Source organism: Dermacentor andersoni, chromosome 9, assembly GCF_023375885.2.
Source record: "Dermacentor andersoni chromosome 9, qqDerAnde1_hic_scaffold, whole genome shotgun sequence".
Lineage (NCBI taxonomy): Eukaryota > Metazoa > Arthropoda > Arachnida > Ixodida > Ixodidae > Dermacentor > Dermacentor andersoni.
The window spans coordinates 63965881-63985436 of NC_092822.1; the positions used below are offsets into that span (position 1 = coordinate 63965881).

At 48.6% G+C, this 19556-nt stretch overlaps 1 protein-coding gene and 1 long non-coding RNA gene across 4 annotated transcripts; both read left to right on the forward strand.

The window, feature by feature from the left end:
• The first annotated feature begins 856 nt into the window (after nucleotides 1-856).
• Nucleotides 857-19368, forward strand: LOC126528581 (uncharacterized). 3 transcript variants are annotated; one of them, XR_008611816.2, is made up of 3 exons: nucleotides 857-969; nucleotides 17099-17279; nucleotides 18962-19368. It is a non-coding gene; the product is annotated as an uncharacterized lncRNA (long non-coding RNA). The 3 variants fall into 3 exon arrangements; XR_011890009.1 differs by lacking the exon at nucleotides 857-969 and adding an exon at nucleotides 10412-10652; XR_011890008.1 differs by lacking the exon at nucleotides 857-969 and having other exon boundaries at nucleotides 15106-17279.
• LOC126528148 (putative nuclease HARBI1) lies at nucleotides 11375-15101 on the forward strand. The gene is made up of 2 exons (XM_050176015.2): nucleotides 11375-14051; nucleotides 14587-15101. The coding sequence occupies exon 1, from the start codon at nucleotides 11808-11810 to the stop codon at nucleotides 12492-12494; it is 687 nt and encodes a 228-aa protein (XP_050031972.1). The 5' UTR covers nucleotides 11375-11807; the 3' UTR covers nucleotides 12495-14051; nucleotides 14587-15101.
• Nucleotides 19369-19556: the final 188 nt, after the last annotated feature.

Here is a 19556-nt window from a genome sequence, read left to right on the forward strand (position 1 = left end):
ACCACTTCGGCAGCACAGGAAGCGAGCGGTTTCGTGTGTTTCTTTTCACAGGCCCTGTTCTTCTTATGGCCATCTTGCAAGGGCTCACAACCGAGAAAGCTTGAGAGGAACTGGGAAGACGAGGTCAAGGCCACGTTTTTCCCCGATCCTTTTTAGGTTGCGTGAGATCGTTTTGTCTCTGAAAATATACTTAGTTGCAAGTGAGCGTCTTTCCTGTCCACGTCTCCTTTTTCCGCAACACTTCGGCGCTCCCCTTTGCAAAACTCATGTCAAACCACCTAGCCCAACAGCTTACTATTCCATTAGAGACACCATGGTCCGCGTCGAATTGCTCTGCCTGCAAACGACTGCAATCAAGGGCGCGCCGCACTGCGTTAACGCCGTAGTACGTGGAGGTTCAGGCTCTGTAAAGGTCAGTATGTCGTTACTAGCCTTGATAATGCTCACGGGCATGAAGGCATATATTTGTATTTTCGCAAACACTTAGTAAACACAAGCGCATACCGGTAGCAGACGTTAGTTCTTTTTCAAGCGCTCCTGTATTTAACAAATTAATCCTTTGCAGTAAGAAACAATCTTTAGTGTATTTGGAAACGTAAACAAAAATAAAACAGCTGTAGAATACAACAATTTACGAAACTCGTAAGGTGTAGGGTTGAGCACGTTCGTCTGGAGCCTCGAGCAGCGTACGGCGGAGCAAATGAACTGAAATTTAGCGTAGCTGTTTGACTAAGGACAAAGTGATTGTGCCTGAACGGGTTTCACGTTTTTCCGCTTGCGTTTGGAGTTGTTTCTTCGTAACTCGATACCTCCCTTAAAATTTGTTTCTTCCTTGCGCAGAGCTCGGATCGATCACTATTGGCCTCGAGCTCCACCACTGGAAAAGCTGGCGCCACCGTCGTTGTGACGCGGCATGAGGGATCACGTGGACGCGTCGGTGGAAGCGCTGAAGTGAGCTGAAAACGAAAGGTGAAGTCACACCTGCCCCGCGGTTCTGATTAAGTGGTGCGGCTTTACCGCCTTGGGTGTCTGCTTGACAACATTTGAAACTACTATAATAGGTAGTGGCTGTCCTTGGAGGCGTGCAGCATGGTAGGCTACTGCTTGGTGCCGCAGTGCCGGACGTACGCAACAGATCCCGGTGTCAGCCTTATTCACACGTACCCGCAGGGCAAGGAGCTGCGTGAAGTTTGGCTGGCGAAATTTAGAACCGGCAGACAGCCATCGGCTACAGCTCGCGCATGCAGCAAGCACACACGTGAGGAAGATTTCTGCTACGGCGCCGGGACTGCGCGATGTTCGGTGAGTAGCAGAAACCGCGCACTGAGACGCTCGCCCGCGCCCGCTACCCGGCTAATGTCAGGACGGTTTGGTCTATAAACTTGTTGATCCTGGATACTGGCAAGTTGTCTGGAACGGAAAGGGAGCGGTAAGACGCATATTAAAGACAGGCATGGCATATGGTCATGTTTGTGTTACGAATTAATGCACTGGATTACAAAAAAGAAGCAGAGCAAGTCGCACGCTGAGAAGACCGATAACCATACGGTGCGACGCAACTTGAGAAATAATATCGAAATGTCCAAGAATTTAAAAAACAAAAGAGGATTGAATCGTCGCGACGACACATCACAATCGCCGTAGGCGTCGAAGTCTCTGTAACGAAATTATTTTTGAACAGTTCTGATCGCGCCCGCGCAACAATGGTTGCTAGTGTTCTGGGAAATGCTCATATGCTGCGGCCTAAAGCTCACGGCCTGGTGCGAAAACGCGCTCAAAGCGATAGCAAACCATTGTGCGCGGACATGCATACAGATGCGCTGTTGCTCGCCGTGAACACGTGCGATGGCTGCACGCATTGAGGCTTCGTTCTGTTATGCACCATTTGGTTTTACAGACCACCCACTATAAGAACATATTTCACACAGTTCGCGCTCGGCGATTGCCGACCTTTCACGCAAGAAACCGGTTCGGGAGACTCTATCGCGGCGACCGCGCGTTGACTGTACGTATTGTTGTGACGGAGACGTCTCAACGCTGCCGCCACTGTTGCGAAGAAGGATCCAAGGCGACGGTGATTAAACGAAACGTTTATATGCAGTATGTACAAGGACGTTACATGAACGTCTCAGAGGCCGGGGCATAATGGACACGCAGCCCCAACACGAGCGAGTGCCGTTTTGTCACCCGTCGGAATACCAGACTCAAACGTGTCGAAATTCTTCTAGGTTTGTCTCTGTCCCAATTTAGTTCGCTCTTCGACAAGAGATACATGTGGCATACAGAACTCTCAAGAGCGGCACAAACAATGTGTCACTACATGACAGGTAATGTTTACGATACAAAACAAAATTTTGGTTTTCTTGAAATCACTTGGTCAGAAAACACTAAGATAAGGCTGCAAATGAGGTGTCTAAATTTTGCCATCAGCTAATAACGACGCAATTAGCGTTTCGTGAACTAACGAAATGAAAGTCACGAAGAGTTCGAAGGCAGCAGTGTTTAGAACGCACGGCTCAATGCGTCTGCGTTCGCGTTCAACTTTCCTTTTTTATAGCGAACGACGAGATTGTGCTGCTGGAGCGTCATACTCTACCTTAACAAACGGCCGCTTTTAGACGACATATTATTTAACCAAGTCAGTGGGCAGTGGTCGGTATCCAGCACAAACTTGGAACCGGCAATGTAGCAGGCCAATTTTTCCACGGCCCACACGACACAGGCGCATTCCTTTTCAGAGGTACTGTAAGCCTCTTCTCAGCAAGTTAGTTTACGGCTCAAGTACAAAACTAGCCGTTCATGGCCGTTGTCATCCCCTTGGCATAGCACCGCTCCCATACCACGGTCGCTCGCATCACACTGGATCAAAAAACCTTTTGAAAAGTCTGGCGCGATTAGAACTGGTTTTTCGCTCAAGGCTTGTTTCAGCATTTGAAACGCGTTCTCTTTTGCCGTGTCCCATTGCACGTTCACTGGCTCAGACTTTCTAAGTGCGTCAGTTAGAGGACAAGCAAGCGCAGAGTAACCTTTCACGTAATGCTGGTAATATCCAGCCAAGCCTAGGAAGGCCCTTATCTCAAACTTAATGGTTGGTCGGGGGTAGTTCACGACCGCGGCTACTTTGATTTCAAACGGTCTTCGTCGGCTGCGCCCGACCACATGCCCCAGATAAGTCACTTCGGCGCAACTAAGGTGACACTTCACAGGTTTTACCGTAAGACCCGCTTCTTTCCGCCTGCTCAGCACGACTCGTAAGTGCTCCATATGCTCGACCAAAGTGTTTGAAAGGATGGCGACATCGTCGAGGTAAGGGAGTGCGTACTCAGACAGGCTACGAAGCACTTGATCCATTAGGCTGGAAAAACAATACAGTGCGTTTTTGAGCCCAAAACTCAACATGACTGGGCGGAACGTTCCGCTTGGGGACACGAACGCAGCGTAGCGACTGGCCCGCTCTGTGAGGGGGACTTGCCAATAGCCTCGCACAAGGTCTAGCGTGGATATGTAATTCGACTTCGATACCGTCTCCACCCTTTCCTCGAGGTTCGGTATCGGATAGTTTTGATCTCGGGTTATCGCACTGATGCGTCGATAATTGATTCACGGCCTGGGATCCTTTTCCGGTACTTCGACTAGTATTACAGGCAAGGTGTAGTCGCTCTCACTCGGCACAATGACTCCTAGGTCACACATGCGCTGAATCTCATCTGCTATAATCCGTTTCTGTAGGGGAGAACAACGATACGGCTTACTACGTATCGGCTCTTCGCACGTTAGTTCAATGTCGTGCTCAATTAGCGTCGTCTTTCTGGGCCGATCGGAAAAGACTTCTTCAAACGCAGAAGCAATTCTTGTCAAGTCCTCCTTTTGGGCTTCGCTTAGAGGAGGTTATAACTTTGATTGTTCCAGCGGGACATTCGGACTACCTTCCTTAATGTCCGCAGTGGTCAGGATTTCCGTACTTTCGTCGTCCTGGACACTCAAAACTACGTTCACCACTGCGTGACGCTGTATGTGTGGTTTCATGAAATTGCTCTGGTAGATTTTGTTCGGTCATTTGCCTAGTTTCACTTCGTAGTTTGTATAAGAAAGCTTCGACGCAACCTTCGCTGGCCCTTTCCAATGAACCTCGAGTTTACTTTTCTTAGAAGGCCGCAGTAACATCACTTGGGTACCCGCTTCAAAGATACGCTTCCTTGCTGACCGGTCGTAGTACATTTTCGGCAATGCCTGTGCAGCCTTAAGGTGGCTCTCGACAAGGTCTTTAGTTCTTCCGAGCCTCTGAAGCAAGTTAAGAACGTACGCAACTACATTTGGGTCCTCATCGTAGCCTTCCGAAGCCTCTCGTAGCACGCGCAGCGGGGTTCTTAAACTCCGACCGTATACAAGCTCCGCTGGGCTGAAGCCTGTACTCTCGTGGGGAGCAGATCTCAAAGCGAACATTGCGGCTGGAACGCATGCTTCCCAATCACGTTTCCGCTCAAAGCAAAGAGCTCTCAATATTCGTTTCAACACTGAATGCATTCGCTCTACTGGATTGGATTGCGCGTGATTGATCGAACTGTGGAACACTTTGATTCCGCACCTTTCCAGGGAGGTAGAGGTTAGGCAGCTAGTGAAGATGCTACCATTATCACATTGAATTTCCGAAGGAAATCCGACTCAAGCGAATATAGAAAGGAACGCATCAAGGAGCGCGGAAACTTCGTTGCGACACACAGGGCAGCTAAATCTGTCGACATCCGTTCTCGGACTCGGGGCGTGGCCCTACTAATTCGTTTACCAGCCGACGGAAAGGCTCAGTTATGACTGGTACCAATTTCATTGGCGCCTTCCATTTGTCAGTACTCTTGCCGACCCTTTGAAGTGTATCGCAAGAGCGCACAACCTCTTCAATATCCTTCCAACAACGAGGCCAGTAGTAGTCTTGGGCAAGTCAAGCTTTCGTCTTCTTCAAGCCGAGGTGCCCTGCCCACGCGTTCTCGTGCGCGAGGTCCAGTAGTTGACGGCGATACTTTAAAGGGATTAAAAGCTGCTCGTACTTACGACCCTGTACATCCGTATAACTGCGGTACGACAAGCCAGATTTCTCATGGAATGAAACATTCTTTCTCGCTGTTCCCTGTTTCACATTATCATGCAAGTCCTTTATCGAGATATCCCCCCGCTGTTCTCAAATGAACGTCGCTCGGTCAACGTTCAGTAGCTCATGCCAGCTGTCAGAGACTGGGGTCAACGTCGAGCTCACCTCGCCCAACGGCGCCGGCTCGGTTTCTCCGCCGGTGGGGATGATGTAACCCTATTCTGCAGCAGACGGCTCGACTACACTACTGCGGGAGTTCTCCAGCCCGGTCGACTGACTGCTCGGGTTACGCTGCTTGGCCGCTGTTGTTATCTCACTCTCTGGTGCAGTATCAAGTTTCTGCGTGAGCTTTCGCGCTTGCGATCATGTAAAGACTGTTACACGTGCAAGCGAAAATGCTCGCGAATCCTGCCGCCACGCCGCAGAAATCTGTTTCACTCAGAACCGCGACGTTACCTACCCGCAACACAGGAACCCTACAAGGTGCTGTTCTATCACCCACCCTTTTCAATATTGCTATGGTGAAATTACCTGACAAACTCAACGCAATACCAGGAATCAGGCATGCAATATACGCCGATGACATCACTATCTGGACCACCGCTGGTTCCGAAGGAGAGAAACAAGACGCCCTTCAACAAGCGACCGACGTCGTCCAGCAATACGCAAAAACAAGTGGTCTCCGGTGCTCCCCCGAGAAGTCAGAACTATTGGTCGTTCGACAGAAATCCCGAAGAAAACTCAATGAACTACCAAACATCACACTCACCCTCGATGACAAAGAAATACCCACAGTAAACCGCGTCCGCATTCTCGGACTCCACATACAACAGGACGGCGGAGGCGCATACACCATCCAACGTCTCAAGCAGACCACCTTCCAGATCATGCGAATGGTCAGCCGTAACACCACCAAACAATACGGACTGAAAGAAGACGACATAATACAATTCGTCCAGGCCCTGATAATCAGCCGCATTGCCTACGCTTCCCCGTACTTGCCCCTCACTCCCAAGGAGATAGATCAATTAGACGTACTTCTTCGGAAAGCCTACAAGCAAGCGCTCGGCCTACCCCCAGGAACAGCGACACTCAAGCTTGAAGGCCTAGGAGTCCATAATACTATAAGAGAAATTATAGACGCCCACCTCACAAGTCAACGAGAACGACTAGCCCTCCCACCAACAGGAAGAACAGTCCTAGCGCGCCTAGGCTACCCCACACACAGCAAAGGCCACGAACAAGCAATCCATCTGGCCCCCAACTTCCGAGAGCACATCAAGGTAGCCCCTATCCCCAGAAGCATGCACCCGGAACATCATGCCGATCGCAAAAGCTCTACAGACAAGATATGGCAGTCTCCCCACCACACTATACACAGATGCCGCGCAGTACCCCCAAAAAGCAGCCATGACGGCCAGCGTTGTCGACTATAACCTACAAGAGGTGGTCTCGATGACTGTCCGCACTGCCAGCGCCCTCGTAGCGGAGGAGACAGCCATCGCCTTGGCCATCACCTCTAGTCTGCCCAACGAGTAGATCACAATTATTACCGACTCCCAGGCAGCTTGCCGTAGCTACGCGAGAGGTCGAATATCTTCAATCGCCCACTGACTCCTCAAACAGGCCTCCGCATTCCCGGACGTTGAAATAGTGTGGACTCCAGGACACGAGTCCCTCCGTGGAAATCAGCGTGCGCACGCTGTAGCCCGAGCTCATGCCTCCCGGGCGCCACAAGAGAGGGATACGGACGCATCCATGGAGCCCGTACCTTTACAATACAACGCCATACTACAACACCACAGATTGAACAGACGACAATACCCACCTCCACACAAGACCCTCTCACGTGAAGACGCCGTAACATGGAGACAACTACAAACCAATACATACCCACATTTAAGCAGACTACACGCAATCCAGCCTACACTATATTCATACAAATGTCCCCTTTGTAATGATTACGCCTCCCTATATCACACCACATGGGCGTGCCCCAACGTGAAGGCGGCCCCGCAAGTACCCAATCCCACACCCGAGCAGTGGGAGGCCGTGCTGACTAGTTCGGACCCTCGTAACCAGCAGCAACTGGTGCGGCGGGCCCGGGAGACAGCAAGAGCCGCAGGAGCCCTGGACTAAGGGCGCCTCCCGCACAAGCAGAAAGACATCTGCTTGTACTTTCCTTCTTTTTTTTTTTTTTTTAAAGAAATGTTTCTCCTCCTCCTCCTCCTCCTCCTGTTTCGAGCGGCGGCGGGAGCACCAACGGCGGGAGCGGTGAGGTTCCGGCAAGTTGGAATTTCATCGCAGCGGCAGAGCGGCAACACCGCTTCGGAACGGCCCGCCTTGACACGTGACCAGTGGAGGACTAGTGCGGGAAAGCCTGCGCATAGGACGATGTTTTTCACTTGCTACACATGCTACGGGCAACATGCCAAGAGAGCTTTTCAACTGGTAAGCGCAGGATATGTATTTATAAAATAAAAATTTTAGAGGCAGGGACAAAGCAATGCTTTTGTTGGTAGTCACAAACTACCGAAACTGACTGAAAGTCCCGTGTTTTTTTGCCAGCAACATTGCTATTAGCAGCGGCGTAAAACGCGCGGCGGCAATGCATGAGAAACGAAACCTCGCGTAAGGCTTTGCAGCGCCGCGCCGCTGTTCGCTCCATTCGCTCAATCGCTTGCACGTGAAACAGGCTTAAGGGCCATGCACGCCAAGCTGGCAAAGAACGATTTTCCTTGTTCTTTTAGGAGCTGCTCCGAGCTGTTAGAGAAGAGATAAGGAAAAGGCTCTGGGGGAGGGCTGCAGACAAGGCCGCTTCGGTATTGAGCTTACCAAAAGTGCCTTCAATGATCACCGTAGCGATCGGTAAGCAAGCACACTGCTCCACAGCAACTTCTCTTATCCACGCGCATTCTCCTGTGAAGTCGTTCGGAGAAACTAGTGAAGAGTGCACCACGTCCATAGTGGCTGCTTAGTCCCGGAGTGTTCGGCATTTTTTACCGTTAACGTTTATCTCCTGCATATAGGGTTCCAAGAACCACATGTTCCTTTTTGTTTCTCGAATCGTTGCAAACGCAACCTTCTGTTTGCAGTTTGCCGCGATGTGCCCTTCCCTTTTGCAGTTGTAGCAGATTTGCGGCTTCCGCGATTCAAATGAACGTGCGGCATCCGCGCGCTGCTTGGCATCATCGTTTGATTTTTGCGATTCATTTAACCCTTTCCGCTCAGTTTCTTCAGAGGAGATGAGTCCTTCGAAAACTGCGATACGCGAACGGTTTCCTTTCATCGGGCTTTGTAAAGCGTCCTTCCTCTCCGCTTTTACCACTCGCACGGCCCTATTATGCAAGCTTCGGCGGATATAGTACTCCTCAGCTAGCTCTGCTGCCTTGTTCAGCTTTACTTCTTGAAGCTTATGCAGCAGCCAGAGCCTGACGTCATCTTCGATGCAACGGTAGAATTGCTCTAATTCTACGCACTCTACCACTTAATCTGAATCGTCATGAACTTCGCCCTTAAGCCATTCAATCAAGTCAGCCTTAAGGCGGAATGCGAAGTCGATGTGCGACTCACTGCCCTTTTTTTTGCGAACCGGCACCTTTGCCGGAAAGCCTTGGGTGACAATCTATACTTCCTCAATAGAGCCTCTTTGATATCATCGTATCTCTCAAACGCCTCATTTCCTTTGACAGGCACGTTATCACGTCAGATGCATCCCCAGGAAGCATAGCTAACAGGCTCTTTCCCTAAAGAGACCTCTCGATGTCGTTTCGCTCACAAGCGTGCTCGAACTTGACGAGATACTTTGCCATGTCTTCGCCAATTACGAACGGCGGCAGTTGGTCCCGAATTCTTGGACCGCTCGCCTGAACTGTCGCTAAAGCTACCGCCGACGAGGACTGCCCAAGCTCCAACTCCAACCTCTTTGTCGCGAGCCGCTCTTTTCTATCGGCTTCCTCTTTACGTACACGCTCCTGCCTCTCGAATTCCTCGACCTCATGCTCACGGCGCTCTTTGATCGTAGTCCCGGCCTTATTGGCCTCCTTAGCCGTTACGTTCTCGTTCTTCATGATTTCAAGAATGGCTTGCTTTCGTTTCGCACGGCCTACGGTAAGGCCTAGCTCCTCACATACTTCGATGAGTTCCTTTACCCGAAATTCTCCATCGACCACAGTGGCCTCTTGCCGTTTGACCTTGTTAGAATTCCCTTGCCGTTCACTACTATCGAGCTACTAGCGTGACACGCGCAAGCAATTCTTTACACTGTCTTGTTTATTCCCTCGGCACTAGCTTTTGTTTCAAAACTCTCACTAGGTCTGAAACACTCAAAGCTCTCCACATTGCTTCACACAGCCCTACTCTAAACTACGATAACCTGTGCTAGAGAAGTCTGGTGAACTGAGGGGAAGACATCAAGCACTCACCGCGCCGGGGTAGCTGACGCCGGTCGATCCCGCAGCTGCCAGCCAACTGTTGTGACGGAGACGTCTCAACGCCGCCGCCACTGTTGCGAAGGGGGATCCAAGGCGACGGTGCTTAAACGAAACATTTATATGCAGTATGTACAAGGGCGTTACATGAACGGCTCAGAGGCCGGGGCATAATGGACTCGGACTAAAGCGTGCGGTGAGAAACGGGAGCACGCCTCTGCTTGCTGTCGTCGTCGTCGTCCCGTGGTTCGGGCTTTTATAACCCCAGGAGTCATTGCAGTTGCCATCGGCTCGAACTCCTCCATTCAGGACCCACCGCGGGTTGCTGTGCGAATTCCGACGAATGGACGAGAGGCAGCTGCATCAGGCGATACCTGTGAAGTGGTTCTTCGGCGCCGCTGCGGCGGAACCACCGGATGTAAACCGAACACGACTCGCCGTCGGGCCCGGCCAATTCGCTCGGCGCCCGGCTTCAGCCGCATGCCGGGAAAGCGAACTTTTGTCGGGAGCTCTAGCACGACAATGGGTACTTCCAGTTGGTCATTGTCATCGACATAGACTCGCAATACGATCCGCAACGCAATGCCCGGCTACAGCTATGTGGGTGCGGGACTCTAAATTGCGCGAATCGGTTTATCACAGTTTTGCGTTATTAATAGCGTCCTCGATCACCCGAACCGGTGCGCACCGGAGCGCCTTGGTGCGCACTTTTATCCTCGATCAACCGCACCGGTGCGCACCGACCATCCTCGATCACCGGAAGCGCACCCTGTTGGAGCGGTTTTTTGTTGCCCCGTCTCGCACCGAGAAAATCTGCGGTGCGCCGGGGTGCAATCCCAGCAAGCACTGCGGGACGCGCTGCGCGCGCGCGCGCATGCCGACTGCAGTACCGCGGGCGCTCTGGTCCGGTAGGTGCGGCATGGCTGCGGTTGCAACGGAGTTGACGGAGCTTGCTAGTGGAGATGTCGCCAATGAGAGAGAAAGCGCTGCTAGTTGCCGCAATCGATGAGCTTTTTTCAAGTTCGTCTGACAGCGAAGACCACATGCTGATCGACCTCGTCCAAAAACAATGTGGTGAAGAGCGGCCGAAAGTGGACAGGTTCGTTGAACGGGTCGTCAGGCGCCTCGACGACACCAGAGTAAGGAGCCTGTCTATTTGCAGTTGTTTACTGCTGCCAAAGCATTGTGTAATGCCACCGCCATGTGAGGTGTTGTGTCGTTTACTTGCCGTTCCGAAAGCATTTCCGGGTAAGCAGGAGCGTCTGCTACCGTCTGATTGCGGATTACGAGAACTCCAGTTTTTATCCAAAGCATCATGGAGGCCCACATGCGCAAAAATCGGCTGAGGAGCACGTTCTTTCGTTTCTGTGGTGAGTCGTTTGTCCCTGTTTGTTTCTCAATAATTTTAGTCAGGCACCTGCATGCGTGACAAGTTACATGTTTACTTCGTCAGGTTTGCAGGAAATAAGACTACCGAGCGAGCCGTCGCCGTCATGTTTGGAATGGCGGAGAGCACTGTGAATGGAATTATCGAACATGTGGCGGGCTTCTTGGACAGCATCAGCGCGCACATGTGAAGCGCTTCCCAGACACGCCTGAAAAAAAAAAAAAAGAGCAGCCAGCGCCGAGTTCGAAGAAGTAAGGCGACGGTGTTGTCATAAATGCTTTTATGGGGCAGTTTATTTAAACCTTTTTTTTTTTAATATTAGAATCCAGAGGAGTTTGTTTCTGGACCGCTGTTTGCTGCTTGTTATGCATCCCGCAGCATTCGAAATCTCGGTGAGAGAGGCCCTAGTTCTCTCCTCTTTCACAAATGCGCTACCATTAAGAACATGGCTTACAAACAAACCATGCCTGGGCTGTTAAATTTTGACAAATGCTCTACGTGTCTGTTGGGGACTGCATATGAAGTCGAATTGAGAATATATGAAAAAAAAGGAATAATATGAAGGAATTGTATTTTAAGTGCAAGGTTTAATCCCTCCTTTGCCCTGCATGCTTTTAATTCTAATCCATCCTCAGGCTAACACGTTTTATGGCAACAGTCTCGCCGTGTTCGCTTTTTAGTCACCCACTGCTTTTATTCTCTGGTGAGCTCTACCTGTGCATACTGTAATCACAGGTAAGGCATTTACCCAGCGTTAATTTTCTCTCCCTGTATGACTGGCCATATTGTAGTTCTTCCCACACATTTTAGCAACATTTTTCTGCATATTGTGTCTTTAAATATAGTTAATATTGGTATTTCAGCATGCTAGAGAAAGTAACTGGGAAGGTAAATTCAAAACCCATTAATGTTTCACTGGCTTCAGATTTCAGGTTTTCCAAATGTCTTGGGATGTATTGACGGGACATACATAGAAACGAGGTGTCCAGCCGAGAAGATCGCTTCAACATATACAAACAGGCATGACAAGAAGTCATACGGCGTTCAGGCAAGTTGCACTGCTGATCGCAAGTTTGTGGATGTGTTCCTTGGTCCCGCAGGCAAGATGCACGACGCTGACACATTCAAGCGCAGTTTTGCTTTAGATAAACTGCCAGGAGTTTGTGAAGGCAAGTATCATCTGCTTGGTGATGCTGCCTATCCACTCCGAGAATATCTCCTGACACCATTCAGGGACTATGGTTCCCTGACCCCTGAATGTGTAAAATATAACTTGCGCTTGAGCCAAACACGAGTACGCATTGAAAATGCTTTTGGCTTGCTGAAAGGACGTTTCAGGCAACTTTTGTACTTGGAATTCTGGACAGTAAAGAAGGCCACATTGTTCATTCTTGCATGCTGCGTACTCCACAACATGTGCATTGAAGGAGGGGACAGTGGCCTTGACTGTGAGGATGTGGGTACCACAAATGCCAGCAGGCCAAACCCGATTGAAATGCTAGCTTCTGTAGACTCAAAAACAGAAAAAGTGCTGAAGCAGCTAGGAGAGAAAAAACGGAAGCAAATTGTACGGTACCTTCAGACCATTCAGTGAGCCGCGACTATTTAGTACTGAATCTGGCTGTTCATATATTCTTTCGGTTTAGCTTCATAATGTCTTCCATACCTCTTTCCTGGCCGTAAGAAAAATGAGGGTTCATTGCAGGTTCATATTATTATTTTCTAGTGGCAATTTTACATTATTGATATTAGCATGTAACACGAGAATAATGCAGGCAATTGAATATAATATCTTATTAAATTATGGTGGCTTTTCGTAGTGGTAACAGTAGTCCTGCTTAGATAACAGATGAATGAAGGAAGCTGTCAAAACAAATATTTAGAGCATTTAAGGACTTTATCATTTTCAAAGATATTGTGCCGGCAGGTTTTTTGTAAGTAGTAGGCTACAACAAATTGTCTGCTTATAATTAACATGTAGAATAACACAGAAGTGTGGGAGGCAAGAGAGAGTGTACGCTGCATTTTAATGCTAGCTGCACTTGCTGCTGTTGACCAAGGATGGCTGAGAGAGGGCCACCTGTACACTGCATTTCCATGCATCAGTACCAAGAGTCTCGTGGTTATGTGCTGCACTTTCATATTCTCTTGTTTGCTAAACCACAATTCGTAACATACCCTTACCATGCCTTGTTCTCGCAGCTTGTTTTGCACAAGTGATCCACAAATAAATATTCTTTACCTTACTTAGGTTCTCTGTCATCTGTCTTGAGCCAGACGCAGTGAGTTGTAATAAAATACATCATGAATACTCACACGGTGTATCGTTCAATGTATTTATTAAGTATTATGAACAGAAGTGAAATGGAGGATACAATATGATTTAATATGTGATGATCACAACAACACATTGCACAGCATTGCTACCTTTGCCTAAGTGGTGGTAAGGAAAATGCACAATGACGTGCTTCGTAGGTAAGAGGTAGACTAAATGCACACTCATCTTCTCCTATTCTCTGCATCTCATCCTCCGGGCAGTTTTATGTTCTTTTAGCCAAGGACCAAGTACAGATGTCGCACACTACGGACTCCAGGAAGACGCTGCTACTGTAGACTGATTTGGTGCCCCCAGCAGGTGTTTCAACAGCTCCACCTTCTCTTTGTGTCGTTGTTCTCGCTGCTTTTCTCTATCTTCATGAATTTTCCACATCATTTCCGGGATGCTTAGTTTTGATCTTTTGGGTGCAACTGTGTCATTTTGCTTCTCTGATCTATACTCAACCCTTCCTGGTCGCAAAAGCTCAGGCTCAAAACTGTCGTCTATGGATTTAATCTTGGCCAATTCGTTGTCAAAGGGTATTTCTGTGGGCTCGGCACCTGAGGTTGCATTGTGTTTTTGCTTCAGAGCACCTCTTTTTTATGGTCTTAAATCTGTTCTGGCACTGCTCTGCAGTTTTGCAGTGTCCTGTTTCATCTTCTATATCTAGAGCAATTGCAGCCCACATGGCCTTCTTGTTCTTAAATCTTTTCATCGGGCCCACTTGGCTCAAGTAATCATAAAATTTGTCCAGAAGGACCTTTGTTTCCCCTTCACTCCATTCACTTGTTTGAGAAATCTTCGCGTCCTGATCATTTCTTTCATCAGCATCTGGTAAATAGAGAACAAATTCATTCACGTAGATAAATGTACAAATGACTCTGTCAGTACCATCCAAGAAATAATAGCCACAAAAGTGACAATGGCAAGGGCAATACATGTGAAAGAAAGCTAACTGTCGACTTAAACATACCCAGTCAAAAAAATAATAATAATGAGCCCTATTGGCACCAGTTGAACCCAATCGGTCAACTGATTGGGCTCATGAATCCAATTGCGTATTCCTTTGGGCCCAATAGGATGGTGTGCCATTTATTGGTGTTATTGGGTAAAGTTATTTCCACTTGGAAGCACCGATTGGGCTCAAATGATTGAGTTCAATGGGTGGCAAAAACACAACTGGTGTTTGACCAGTTATTCCAGTTAGAAATTTTCTAATAGGGTTTTTTTTTTAGTGGACATGCATACTTTCATAATGCCAATCATATTTATTTCGTAACGAGCCTCGTTTCTCGTACACTATAGTCTGCTCGGTGGGCGACATACTTGAACGTCTATGAAAAACTCGAAGAAATGCAATACTTGCCAGGGCTGCTAGACAAGCTGCTGCTCGCAATTCCTGATGGTCCTGCGACTGCACTCGGACCATCGGCTTTCGCATTGCTGTTCGCACTGCCGGTGATCGACTCTACCAACGCATGCAGCTTTGTCGGATCTGTAAAGCGTAAAAAATTATTTCGTATAAATATGTGGCTTCCCATATTTGTGCTACTAGAACTTGCTGGGAGCAGGCCGCGGAAGCGCATCGCGCTGTGTTGCTGGCAATACGCTCGGCTGCCCGCGCGTACGTTGCTAAAAACGAATACTTACTCGCCAGAACATCGTTCATTTCATCCACAGACATCGCCACATGATGTCTCTTGCCATTAATTATAAAATCCATTTGTGTTTGATTGTAGCCGGGTATGCTGGAGCACGCAGTTTGACAAGGTTCGAGCTTGCCGCGGATGCTCAGCACCTGTAAACAACCAAATATGCGCGCGCGCGCGTGTTCGCGCACGTTTTGCGCGCCAGGGGCATGGTGGCACTGCATGCAGGCACCTGCACGGGGGGCAGTTTTGTCCTCGATGTTGACCCTCCGCAGTGCGCCACCACCGCGGTGCAAAGCGCACCATTCTGGTTTCGGGGCAATCCCGGGGCAAGGTGATCGAGGACGCTATAAGCTACGAGCGTTTTGGCGACTTCCACATTTCTTACTACCACTTAGCCTCCAAGATCGTCGGCACGGCGCGCCACCAATGTAGGGTGGAATTTTCGGCCCTTGTTTGACGGTGACAGTGGGCTACTCTCGAGAAATTTGGTGCTAGGGTCATCGGACGTCACCGTATGGTTAAAGCACCACTCCAGAACAGTGATAATAGAAAAAATATCCCCGGCAGCCCTAAATTCCGCGGAGCTGGAAAATTCTGCTATTCGGTTATAGGGCATTCGTTAGTGAGAATCCTGTTGTATTTATTTATTTATTTATATATTTACTTATTTATATTTCGAACACATATACAACGAAGCCGGCTAAAGCCAATTATTCTCTACATCGAAAATGCGAAACTTGCGGACTTTTAGTCACGCAATTCTCGAGCTCTCATAACGAACATTGGCATTATTGCATATATAGAAATGGTGGCATGCGCGGCCAGCGTCATAACGCCGCTTGCGTGCCACGAACGCATAGCTTAGAGATAAGCAATCTTTATTGGTTTGCGTGTGGCCTTTCTTTAGCCCTTTATGCGCCCGTACTATGCCGAATTCCAGCCAAGTGGACCGGAGCGGGTCTACACAACCTCGCGCGTCAAGAACTCCGTTCTTATGTCCGTGTCACACGGTCACGCGAGAACTCGCTCTTACTAATGGAGCGATAAGCTTCCTAAAGGAGTTTGACCTTACGGAAATCGTGGTAGTACACGGCTATACTACCGGGTTAAATATCGTCAGGGGTGCATTAGGGGCTCTTCGGTTCACGCGCACAAATTTTTCAGCCCTAATTAGTCGTGATGCTAATTTACCGAAACTTGTTTGAATGAAAACATTCTATAACAATCTTGTGCGAGAAAGTGCGCATCTATGTCAACTGCTGGAATTAGCAGAGATTATGCGTGTTCGCGGATTCTTATTGCCTTCTGAATGTCAAATATGTATAGATTGCCTTGAAATTTAGGGCAGTCAAGGCAGATAATGCGTAATAGAAGAAGCCACAAGAACCCTTGATGCCACAAGTTCGGAGGTAAGAAAAATCCGTATTCATCACTCGCATGGTTGCTGAATGATCGCAGCACCGCAGTTCCGTCTGTTAATTATTGCAAGCAACTATATGGGCGAAATATATTGGCGTGTTCGTACGCCTGCATCAAGAAGCATCGACTGCTGGAGCTCCAACTTTTGTCGAGTCTTACGACATTCTCGATTTTATCAGAGCAAACAACAGGAACTAAAGAAGTTTGTGTTGTTCAACCGACTACAACCATTTCAAGCAGATTTTTCTAAACATCTATTCCAGCAATTACTTTACAACAACAACTGAACATCCATAACTCTTTGAATATATAGCAAATAAAGCATGAGTGTAAATAATCTCTGCAATTTACTACACTTGGAATATTTTTAGTCACAGCTCTTTCAAGAATAGTTCTGCAGCTGAAGATAGGGAGGTAAGAACGGTCGCTGATCGCGAAACCCTTAGCTCTTACTATTGCCTCGTTCATATGCCAGACTAGAGACCGCTGGCGTGCCTTCGAAAGGAATCCGTCTCTCCGTGCCTGGTGACCCCGATGCCTTCAGAACGCCGAATGAACGCCTCCTTATCGTCCCGGCGCTTCGTTGCGACTTCCTCTCACAATCACACTCTCCCTTTCGTTCGAGCACCTGTTTGGAGACGACGCGTACACTACAGCGGGACGACAGCCGGGCAATATCGATCAAGCGTCGGCAGCCCCCAGTACCGCCATGTTGTCCGCGACCACGGCTTCGGCTGCGTCTGCGATTGTCCTTGTTTTGGCTTTGTGGGGTGGCACAGACGCGAGGTTCAACGTGTTGTTATTCCCCAGGCGGAGGCCACCAATGTGCCTTCCGGATCCACTGTCATCCCGGCTTGGAGACCGGGCGTCCTGTCCGTTCAGGCGGAGTGTGAACGTGCAGGCAGGCCGGATTCCGGCCGACGTGCCGACGGTGCGATGCAACTGTCCCGGCAGTCGATGCAGTCAGCTCGGCGATTTTCGCTGCCAAGAGGTAGGTGTCTTTGACGGGCGTTGAAGTTTCGCATGAGACATTTGTACACTATTTCAGAATTAGCTTCCTTGTGCCTATAGGTGTGTCGAACCACCCTTATCGTCGTAGACAGTACTGGAAACTTCCTCCCACACGAACCAATTATGAAACACGAAGAATCTGTAATCAGTTACCATCGCAACTGGATAAACTGTTTCTTGTAGGCATTGACTTCAAGGTATTACGTCTTCGCACCTTTGTAAATTTCTCAATTAATTTTCGAACTTCTAAAACCCGTCGCTACAACTCGGATCCACCAATGTGTGCCCGCTAATGTATTTTTCTGCTCTTGAAATGTTGCTATTTCACAAGTAATACTGTTAAATAATATTTCACTTGTATTTTATATTTTCTCTCTCCTTTTCGTTGTCTTGTATGTATGTTCGTTTTTGGTCACGCATGAAATACTGTGCTCCACCATGTTAGTTATGTTGCCCTTGGCCCTGCGTCTGATGTACAGAGGATGAGGAAATGGTAGAGTGAGTGCTCGCTCTCGTTCTCACCCCGTCCGTCAACTTTATATTGATGGAAATATATTATTGTTACCTCACATTACTATTTCAGGCTTGAAATTAAAGGGAAGTTCCTGCTTTGGCGAACGGTGTGTAAGCAAGTCTGTCGAGCATCGCAGGAGTATTATTCGGCGCTGCAAGTGCAGGGTTACGAAAAACGCCTTTTTAGAAATACACTTGACGTGTCTTTTTCGCTTCTCGTAACGTTGAAGAAAAGCTGACCAACGTGGAGCATACTTAATTATTGATCGCCTATATTCTTGTGAAAGATTAGTACGCAGAAACACTCATGCTAAATTTCAGCAGTTATGAGCATTTCAATATACTGGCGGGTTGTTTTCCTATGAGAGGATGACTCAGCAGATGCGGTTTGTGCTCGCTGAAAGATGACGAAAGAAATTTGCTGTGCTTTGTTCTGCAAGTGCGTTGACTGATTGGCTCGCATGAATCGTTGATCGAATTACTGCCTGCTCGGCTATTGATTTCAATCTTCCCGTTAACACCTGGGATATGATAGACGATGTATCGTGGTGGTGCCAGCTCTAAGGTCAAAGATTGCACTTTTGCCATTGATCAACCTGTCAAAACTTTCGAGAGCACCGCCTTAATTTTAACCGCCTCAGCGTCTCCAACGTTAGCGTAAATCTAAGCTTACGGGTTCTTCTGTGTTCCCCTTCTGTGAACAAGGAACAGAACAAGGGACCAGATGCCCGAAACGTTGCTGCAGTAGGTGCTACTACCACAGTGTGCAATCTATGCTTGTTACCGTTACCATTACCAAGTGAATGAGTGAACTGCCATGGTTGAGTGAATTAGCATGAGTTAGTGCTTCTATAGGACAGTGGACGGAGCTGCAGAATAAGCCATTTGAACGCACTTAAGTACTGTCCTGCTAAACTCGAACAGCCTACTACAAGTGATGTTGGTCGAGTCTGTAGACACTGCTTTACGTATCCATAAACAATGCTTAAAAGTTAAGGAAACATGAAAATAGTGGCCGATGCTAGTACTGATGAAATCGCACAAGCGTCATTCGAATTGTTTCAGTTTAAGAAAGCAAAACTAAAAACACGTCGATTTGCCGTCATCGTCACTGCTACCATGCGTTTCTTGTGTGCGCGTGTTTTTTAGATACGGGAGATTCTCCAGGTGGCTTACGCTGAGGGCGCCGGACAAGTGTTGTTCAGGAACGAGACGTTTACTGTGGCTTGCGCTTGCGTCACCAGCAGGACGGGTCAAGGAGCGTCGGACCGCCTTACACGAGTCGCCGACGAGGTGGTCTACGGCGGCAAGGTTCGGGGCCTGTGGCAAAAGTACGCTGTGAGACCGTACAGCAAGCTGCGAGGTTTCCTGGACACCCAGACGGCGGTTACGCAGCTGGCTGCTATTCCCCAGTAGCAATCAGGACGTTCGTTCGCACCTCGGACGGAGATTGTACCCCTCCAAAGTTGTCTGTGGTGCCCCCCCCCCGCCTTCTTGTTCGGTGGAATGTTTAGACGCGTGAATATTTATTAAACTTATCGTGTTTCAGCCTATGACTTGTTTAGTTTGTGACGCGCCTCGCAGTTTGGGTCAGTGGCCATGACGCACTGCTACCGAGTAGAAGCCCGTCGGTTCTATTTCCGAGTGCATTTAGATAGAGGCGAAATGAAAAAGAAACAAGAAAGAAACGGGGTAAAATACACACACGTCGGTGTGCCGTGCTTTGCGTGCCCTTTAATAGAAG

Bases quoted from the DNA above. Each gene is read 5' to 3' on its own strand.
- LOC126528148 (XM_050176015.2), top strand. From the start codon at position 11,808: ATGTTTCACTGGCTTCAGATTTCAGGTTTTCCAAATGTCTTGGGATGT.